Source organism: Nematolebias whitei, chromosome 14, assembly GCF_014905685.2.
Source record: "Nematolebias whitei isolate Nwh7 chromosome 14, NemWhi1, whole genome shotgun sequence".
Lineage (NCBI taxonomy): Eukaryota > Metazoa > Chordata > Actinopteri > Cyprinodontiformes > Rivulidae > Nematolebias > Nematolebias whitei.
In genome coordinates this window covers 29,866,972-29,876,687 of record NC_056511.1, presented here as the reverse complement: position 1 = coordinate 29,876,687, position 9,716 = coordinate 29,866,972, and the positions used below count along the sequence as shown (strand labels likewise).

The following is a 9,716-nucleotide window of genomic DNA, read 5'->3' as shown; positions in this document are numbered from 1 at the left end:
GTGTGTGTGTGTGTGTGTGTGTGTGTGTGTGTGTGTGTGTGTGTGTGCGCGCGCGCGTGCGTGCGCGTGCGTGCGTGTGTGTGTTCATTATTCTGTGTTTTCTTAGCCTGGCATTTATTCAGCGACAGACATTGGGCCCTCACTGATGGTGGGTGTCAAGCTCCATCTCCTTGGCCCAGACCCCTGCATTAATGAGGCTGCCATCACTGCCTGAACACTTTGTTGCCTCAGCTCCCCGTGTGCCTTCCCATACCAGCCCCTGCACATCACTGTCCATTGTTTCTTGTTCACAAATAAAGCAGGAATTAATTAGCCACTTGGCACAACTCCCCTCTGTTCACCTCTGAGGACCCACTCTGACTGCTGTGACACAGATGATCGGCCACCACAAGACTGATTCATGTTGTTTTAAATTTTGTCTCCATTCAACAGCAGAACAAGGACATGTTTTACCTGAAGTTTATCCCCCTGAGGTCGTCCTTTTAGCGTTTCCTTCAGTTCAAAAATCTCTGGTTTAACTGAGGTGAACAAGACGGAGTCGAGCCAGTTGTTTTAACTGATTGCTCTTTTATTGTAAAACTGCACTGCATTACAATGTGGCACGCAATAAAGTCTGCTTGATTTCAGAACAAAAACACAAAAGACAAATCTGACACTTGAAGTGGAACATTGTGACACATGAGCCAACTCTCTCGTGATTTTTGTTGCACTTAAAAAAAAAAAAAAAAACGCAAACATTTTCCCATAAATAAAACACAGCCTTCACACACGCACAAACAGGTAGTCGTGTTCACGCTGTCACTTCAGCGCTGTTAAATTTAGCCGCAGTGCTTTAGCAGGTGTAACAAATGTCTGAGTCCTGGGAGGTGTTCCTGCAGATCAGAGACGCTGCTTTCTGTGTCTGATTACTTGTCTGCTGTCATGGAGCTCTGCCTCGCTGCCTCTTTCTCTTTCTCTTTTTATTTTTCCCCATGGCAGCCACGGGGGACCATTACTGCCTCTCTTATTCTTTGTTTAGCTTGTGATTCACTTGCAATGTTGCAGTCTACCCTCAGCACTTATTCTTGGCCTGTATGCGTCAATTAAGGCCAGTAGAAGCTTTTGACCAAAAAGCCACCAACAATTGCACTTAACTGGATTTTCTTTTGGACTGGGATCGTGTCAGCTCCAATACCGCTGCTGTAAATGCAAAATTAAATATCTTCCTTGTCTACATTGGGTCCATGGGAGATGAAAATTGCTTTTGAAGGAAAGCTAGTGACTGTATATGGGGGCTCTTTTTGAATCAACTTTCACTAAGCTGCTCCGTTTCAATTGATGTGTTCTTTTGTACCACGTGAACTCCTGACTGAATTAATTTCTCTTTCATTGTGCCTCTCTTTCTTTCTTTCCTCTCCTCACCTTACCAAACTCTCTCAATCTGTCCTGTCTCTGCCCCAGGGGACACCATACAAAGGATGAGATCTGCTCCGTTTCCAACCCCTGCAGAATTGGACGCATATGCTAAGAAGGTTGCCAACAACCCCCTCACCATCAAGATCTTTCCCAACAGCGTCAAGGTCCCCCAGAGAAACCACGTGCGCAGAACGGTCAACGGCCTGGATACGTCAGGCCAGCGCTACAGCCCTTACCCCCCCTCTCAGGCCAGTGCCAAGACAGGACTCCTCGCCATCGTCAAGGTGCCCACGGTCAAAAGTATCATAAAGGATTTTGATGGTAGCCGGGCTCGCTTGCACTCTGAAGTCATTATGAACCCTCCTACTGGACTCTACCAAGTGACTTCAACTAGCACTTTAAACCACCACCAAAAGAGCGTACCCCTTCCACCACAGGACCTGCCTCAGACTTTACATATACACCTCCCTCAGCAGCAGAGTCTCAGACACCCGCCCCCTTTTGCCCAGCACCCTCAGGGCCTACCCAGACTCCAGACTTTGTCTCAGCACCCAGGTCTAAACCACCCGCAGGGACCACCCACTGTCCTGCTTCAGCAGCAACAGCACCTTCAGCAGCAGCCGCTCGGCCTGCAGGGGGGCAGCAAGCTGCCTGATGGCGAAGCTCCACCCAACGTTACCGTCTCTACCTCAACCATTCCACTCTCCATGGCTGCTGGGCTACACCAGGGCCAGCAGCCTGACCTGAGCACAATCGTGCATCAGCTCAACCAGTTCTGCCAAGCTCGGGTCCAAGGCACAGGGGCCACCTCCATGTGTGAGGGCCAGATCGCCAACCCCAGCCCCATAAGCCGCAACCTGCTTATCAGCGCATGCTCCAGGGTGTCCATGCACAGTAACCCTGCCACTCCTGGATTCCTGCCACACAACTGCATTATCGGCCCACAAGAAAAAGCCACAGCCCCAATGGGAGCCCACCCCCCACTCAGTACAACTGCTGTGAACCACTTGCCTTCTAACCACACAGATCCGAAGCAACAGCAGCAACACCTGCAGCAGCATCTTCACTCACAACAGAATCAGCAGCAACAGCTTCAACAGAGCACGCTTCAGCACCAGAAGATGCGCTCCTGGAGTCACCATCAGTTGGTACATGCTCCCCACCTTCAGAATGGTGGGATGCATCTCTGCAAGCAGCCTTGCAGAGACCCATCCTTCAGTTTTAAAGGCATGGGCTACCCTGCAGAGGTGTGTGTGGGTCAGTCGTACTCACTGAAGCCTCCCGTAGAGAGGCCCACCCCCTCCCCTCCTGTCAACAACACCATGCCTGGTCCCATGGCCCACTACACTAACAGTCACTACTTTCAGTCCCACATTTGGAGCAGCAGCATCCTACCCACACCCAACAGTGACAGCTCCGGGTCTCAGGACGTAGCCATGTCATTCCACGGGGCGGGCCAAGGAGGCTGTACCACACAGGACTGTGGGCTCCCCGGAGCTCCCCATTACAGGCTCGGAACAAGCTCCTCCATGTCCTCTTGTGGCCAAACTAATCTGATGCAAACGGCGGATTACATGGGTGGGGACTTCCAGACGCCCTACTTCCGTGATCAGAATCTCGGGTTGATGGCTAAGATGCACAGGCCTCCTCTGAGCAGGGTAGGTCCAGAGGCTGGAGATGGCAGAACCGCTCTCATCCAGCACCCAGGGTACAGATAAGCTATGGCCTTGTCTCCACAACTGTTATCATCGCCCTTTGTTTAGTCTTAAGAAAGGAAACTCAATGGATTACCTAAAGGACATCAAGTATTAAAGAGGGTAAAATAATATATTTAATGCAGAACAGTAGTTTCTTTTATGTTTGTTTGTTTTATCTTGCAAGTGATCAATTACTGTTCTTGGTTTTGCGTATGAGTGCTTTTACTTGTCTCTATAGGTGACTTTTTCAACTGAAAGCACGCGCGCGCGTATACGTCTGTACTGATCCCTGCTTCTTCCTTGGTCATTCTTTCTATTTCTGTGCCTGGATCAACAGATCCTGTTATTTTTACTTTAGATCTGTAAGTAAAGTTCGTTTTGCATGTAAAAAAAAAAAAAGAGGGAAAACGTATTCCTCCCAGAAAAATGGCTGCATCTGCTGATGATGGAGCTTTTATTATTTAATTTCACTGGATCATATAAGGAATTTTGGGCACCAACTAGTTTAAATGGACTTCGTTATGACGGGAATGCTTGGATCAAATACAATCACTGTTGCCATCAGACAGGGGCTATAGAAGCATACAGTATGCACATGTAAACTGAAGTTTTATTCTAATTTATCCTACGTTTATATAATAGGACTATGGAAGATTCATTCCACTCAGTTTGTTCATGAAGCATGTAATCAGGTTGTTTGTATATTGTAAAATAGCAATGGGGTGGGGGGGGGGGGGGGGGCATTTGTGTCCAAAAAGTCTGTTCTGCTTTTAATGCTGCAATGAATTCAGGTTAATAATAATCATTTTTGCCATTGTTACAACTGGTAACAGGATTGTGAAATGCCAAGGACAGAAAATAATATAGGTTGACTCTCCTTCCTTTAAATCAACGGTTTCTAACCCTGATCCCTGAGGAACACTGTCCTGCATGTTTTAGTTGTTTCCCTGCTTTGACACAGCTGATTTAAATGAATGGGTGATTAACAGGCTTCTGCAGAACATGAAGTAATTAAATCACTGAATCAGGTGTGTTAGAGCAGGGAAACAACTAAAACGTGCAGGATTGTGTTCCTCAGGGACCTGGGTTGGGAACCACTGCTTTAGACAGATTAACTATATACTTCAGGAGGAAGTTGTGCCATGATCTCTGTGTCCTTTTTGGCTCGTTCTTGTGTCAAACACAAACTTTACTTGAATGTTGAGAATTGTTAATTTTGTGGTTTCGCAGGTATTGGAAGAGATTGGTTTTCTTTGAGAACGAAGGAATGCGTGTTTAGTAAGGTGGGGTAGAATCTAAAGCCAAGCCAGAGTGTTAATGCTGAGTGTAGTAGTTGATGATGATGATGATGATTCTGAAGTGAAGTCTGCTTGAAAAAGACCAAATTGATCACTTGCAAGATCACCTGGAGGTCTCAGTTTAAAGTGAAACAGCAAATGCATTGTTTATTTTCTTGTACACTGGCTTACCTACTAGACTACTGTAACTTTTAATGATTGTGCGTGAACGTAGCCCACCGATATGGGCACAGGAAAAAACGAGCGTGTGTGTGTTTGTGTGTGTGTGTATAACACAATGACACCGATGTTTTGTTCACCAAACTCCCTAACACCCCTTAAAAAGCCTTAAGTGTTTGGTCCTTGGACTTTCCTGTGACAATGAGCATGGTTCAATAAAGAAAAACCCAAATAATGAAACGAGATGCTAAGGATATACACAAACAGCAATTCCTGATTTTATTTTATTTTTTTGTCTTTTTTTTTTTTTTAATTAAGTTTTGATTCACGGAGAGGAATTCCTTAGAGATTTCTTCTGGAGTGAACAAGAAAGAAGAGTAATAATTTGTAATTATATATTTTTAGCAATGTGTAGTTACTGAGCTGTAACTCTTTGTTTTTTGTTTCCCAGTTTCAAAGCTTCAGTTTGCAGTTGTGACTATTTATGATACTTGATTTGCTCGTTATTTAAATTTTATTTTCCTCTTTGTTTCTTGTACCGTTGCTGTGAAAAAGGAAGACGGTTCACGAACCGTTCTTTTGGTGTCATTCTGTACGACAGATAAGAGGCAAGAGCGCGAGAGTTGTGCTACTCTTTTTGTAATATTGTAATAATAAAATAAAGTTCTAATTTATGCTTTGAAACGCCTCAGAAATCTTTGTTCAAACAAAACGAAGCACAAAAGTTTAGGTGGCAAAGCAACAGGTCAAAAGGCCCACCTGACCCACACGTAATCAGTAGCTGTGTCAGCCGGCGGTTGTTTCTCCGATTGCTCTTCTGTCGTGCCCTTCATCCAGGCCTGCCTCCACCTCATGGCGAGAGGAAGCAGAGCAGACGATGCAAGCTGTGAAATCTGCAGGACTTTGCGGCTGCAGTAGCTTTAGCTCATCTGGCTGTGATGAAAATGAGATTTGGATAAAGGGCACGCAGCAGGAGAGCAGGATCAGCACCTTTTGTGTTCACTATTGCTCCATCACAGAGTTTAAGCCATGATGCCAGAAGTGCAGCCGCTTCTGCAGAGGACGTGCAGCTCGCATGCAGAAACCACCCGTTTGGATTAAAGGACTTCATCTGAAGCCCATTGTTTCACTTGTTACAGCATTCATTAAATCTGTTTAATTCTGTTATATCAATCAGATGCACAAAAAAAACAACAGTTTGTTCTCATTGCTGCTCAGATCACTGGATTTGTTTCCTTTTTGGATGAATTTACATAAAAGCAGAGACCCTAGCTGGAAAAATTGTCCATTTGTTTGTTCAACAGACCACTTTGATAATATATTGATCATCTTGTTGATCATCCCCCAGCTGAGCAGCCATGGTGAAACTCTTAGGCATAATACAGGGGCCTCATCTCTGTGGACTCAGGCGATTCCCTCAACCCACTGCTGCCCTTGAAAAGGACTCTCAGGCTCCTCCCTGTGGATAAAAGTGGAAAATTACAAATCACACAACATCACTCTGTCTTCACAGAAATGTCCTGATGGATGTTTCTGTACCTCTGTTTTTTCTTGTGGGAGAGGTGTCTGAATCAAGCTGCAGGATCCCGTCGCAACAGCCCGGGTCCTCATTGATTTTGGACAGGTTGGTGTTCCATTTGTCCCAGTTGACTTCCTCGACTCTGAAAAGACGAGAGCAACAGTGACTGTCCACTGAGTGACTCATCAGTCAGCTGTCACTGAAGGAAAATGAGTGGAGCAAAGTGCTGACCCTCATCACACAGCTGCAGCTCACTTTTATCCTGCACGACTAAGCAAGTGCAAATAAAGTTTATGTAGTACATATCCTGATGCATGCTCAATAATCCAGGCAGAAAAATCTAAAAAAATTGAGTCAGGTCCTCTGGACATTCAAAAAACAAAACAAAGCAAAACAAATCCACTATGAAAAGGTGCTATTTATAAGACTGAGCTGAATACAGCACCTCAGATTGAAGTTTTTTGGATGAAAGACGAAACGTTTCTACTTTTTTTTTTTTTGCTTTGTTTTGTTTTATGAACGTCCAGAGGCCCAGACTTAACTTTTTTAGATTTATGTAGCACAACTGAGACCAGGAGAAAGATGTGTAAATGTTGTATACCAAAAACTAAAAAATGTTGCTGTTTCATTATATTTTGCATGAGAGTAGAACTTTTTTTAAATTACAGAACAAGAAACCAGCTAATACTAATACACATAAATTGTTTCTTTTAAATTATACCAAAATGTATTTTATAAATTATATATCGAGCAGAGCATTAAATCAGTGGGTATTTGTTAGATAATAAGTTAGATTTCCAAATATTGCCTATCTTTTAAAAGACTGTACTAAATATAATTTAATTTAAAATGTTTATCAAGGAACAAGTCTTAAGTATTAATAAATATGTACTCAATAACCTTAATAGCCTTTAAGCTAATGTGTAATTCATGTCCTCAGATGGGCTTTTAGATTAGATACAGATTAAACAAAAGAAAAATAAAAGGAAAGCACATCGCTTGCCTCCTTTCACGACTGTTTTAATGTAAGATGGCTGCCACAGTCACATTTCATGAGCTGTGTTATTACTCAAAGTTTGTGTTGAGCACAGCTTTCAGCTACTGCCGCATCAAAATTTTTAGCTCAATATCTGAACAACTGACTGAGTTATAAGCCTTTATTGTAATTCTGATTAGTTGCAAAGGCCATCTTGATTAGAGGTGGCTCCATATTTACTAAATTTAAGATGTACATTCAGTGATTATTTCTGAAAGTTTCCTTCAGTTCGGTCCAGTGGTTCATGAGATGTTTTGCTAACAGACACACAAGGTTGACATCAACAATTAAAATAAAATATTTTTGGGCAAAGCTTTTGCCAGATGTTTAGTGCTTGGAGAATGTGTTAAGAGATGAGTCTCAGCTATTAGCAAGGGTTTGTGATCATTTGATTTGCAAGAAGCTGAAGGACTAGAATGAGCATCAGAGGGTGGTGGTATCACAGGTGGAGTGATAGTGTTATCAGGCAGTTACCAGAGCATGTAACGGTCAGTTAAAACACTGAGTAAAAGTCAGCAGACACAGAGGACGCCTCGCATTAGACAAATTACCAGCACTTAATGGAGTTTGATAAGGGTCATGTTGCAAGTTTGTATGAAGCCTGGTGGTACTCCAGTTTCCTCCCACAGACCAAAAACATGCATGTTAGACTGATTGGTAACTCTAAATTGTTACTAGGTGTGAGTGAGAAAGTGAATGATTGTTTGTCTCATTTGTCTCTATGTGTCCCTGTGATGGACTGGAGACCCGTCCAGGGTGTACCCCAACTCTCGCACAGTGATGGCTGGATATGGGCACCAGTGACCCCCACAACCCAAAAAGGAAGAAGCGGGTAAAGATGATGGATGGATGTTTGGCATGTGGGGCACTCAGATGTTACCAGCGAGTAAGTGAGAGCGCCCACACAAGTTGTGAGGGTTTTGGTTGCCCAACACAGACCACAGGCAGGATTGTCCTATTTTGTTCCAAGCACTACAGAACCCCATGATATCTGCACCTGCCATCCAGACACAGGTAGTGAACTCTTTACAACACACCATGTTTGTCCACATTGTGTCTTGATGGTTGACACCAGCCAGACAAAACGTTCACCATCCTGTAGGCTGTCAACAACACCAGAGGAGAGAAGGCTGGGTTTGGACTGGTGCCACGATGAGGAGACATGGACTGATCTTAGAATCTCAGTTCTGCATCACCAGAGATGGCCACTGTGTGTCTGTTTATGGTGACACTGAGAGATTAGGACCAATCCTGCCAAAGTGCCTGAATAGTTAACATTATTCTCTCTTTGATCTGATGGTGTGATCATGAGATATCTGACAGAATCTAAAAGGCACACCTGAAACACCGGCGGCGGTCAGTTCCTAGAGCAGTGTTGAGGTTTTTCTCCACCCCACAGCGAAGCCCCTTCTTCAGACAGCAGTGCAGCCGTTTCTCCATGTCCAGGATGGTGACAGCCCTCTGAGAAAGACCACAGCACCCAATTAAACCAACAATCCCTTTAATGAACACCAGCACAAGCACAGATCTCTCACCTGCAGCTTCCAGATGCTGGCGCTCTCGTTGGTGATGTTTTCAACGGTGCGGTTCATGAGCGCAATGAGCATGTTGAGCAGCAGGATGTACGTGAGGATGATGTATCCGATGAGCAGCACGTAGAAGACCTCCCCATACTGGAAATCTTGGGCGAACTCCATGTCACCCATGCCAATGGTGAACTTGAAGAGCTCCAGTATGGTGTAGGAGATGTTTTTGAAGGTGGGTTTGACACACTCCTTATTAGGTGCAACAGCATCAAATAATGTTCTGCCCTTTGCTGTTTTGTTCACCACAGGAGGCTCTATGAGCAGCGTTACCACCGCTGCAACAGGAGAAACAAACCAGTTTGTATTAAACCACCCCATTTCCTTCCAAGTGTTGGCTAAACATGAGCTGTTTGAACCAATACTTTTATTGTCACAGTATGAATTAAAGATTGAGCTTTTTTTAAAGGATCGCATATATCGATCATTGATTTTTATCAGAATCAGCCTTTATTGTCATTGCACCGAAACACAGCAAAATTTAATTTCAGTACAGCCCGTCCAAAGAAACAAACAAACAAACAACATAGACATGGGAAGACAGGGTGTCTGAGGCTGCAGCCTCATGAGAGGTGCTGCCTTTTATTCGTTAGATAATGAAAAAGGAACACAAGGGAAAGAAGAGGTTAAAAAAAATTATATCTCACACTGTATCCCTGGCAGGACACAGTGTGAGGTTGCAAAAAACCTCAGCACAAAAAAAGCTACATACAGAAGACACAGTAAGATGTACTGTATGTGGAGTGGGTGAGGGTGAAGTGGGAGTGGGGCTCCCAGCACTGGCCACCCAAGAGAGCGTCGCGGCCACCTGGCGCCTCACATCCAACCTAGGTTACCGCGGTGGGTTGAGGGGAGTGTGAGTTATGTGAATGAGTGTACGCTTGTGTGCGTTTGTAAATAAGTCCATGAACGCTGTTCCAAACAGGTCCACAGATGTCCTTGGGGAAGGGAATGGGGGGCAGAGCATCTTGTTCACATAACATCCAGGAGGATTTGGGGCCTCTGCTGTGGGGGGGGGGGGGGGGGGGG

At 44.5% G+C, this 9,716-nt stretch overlaps 1 protein-coding gene across 1 annotated transcript in view; it reads left to right on the top strand.

The window, feature by feature from the left end:
- Positions 1 to 3,113, top strand: part of fam222ba (family with sequence similarity 222 member Ba) — a 10,470-nt gene extending 7,357 nt beyond the window's left edge. The window contains exon 2 of the mRNA XM_037687653.1: positions 1,441 to 3,113. Within this exon, the coding sequence (XP_037543581.1) occupies positions 1,441 to 3,113 (1,673 nt within the window). The remainder of the gene's footprint in view (positions 1 to 1,440) is intronic.
- The last annotated feature ends 6,603 nt before the right edge of the window (positions 3,114 to 9,716 follow it).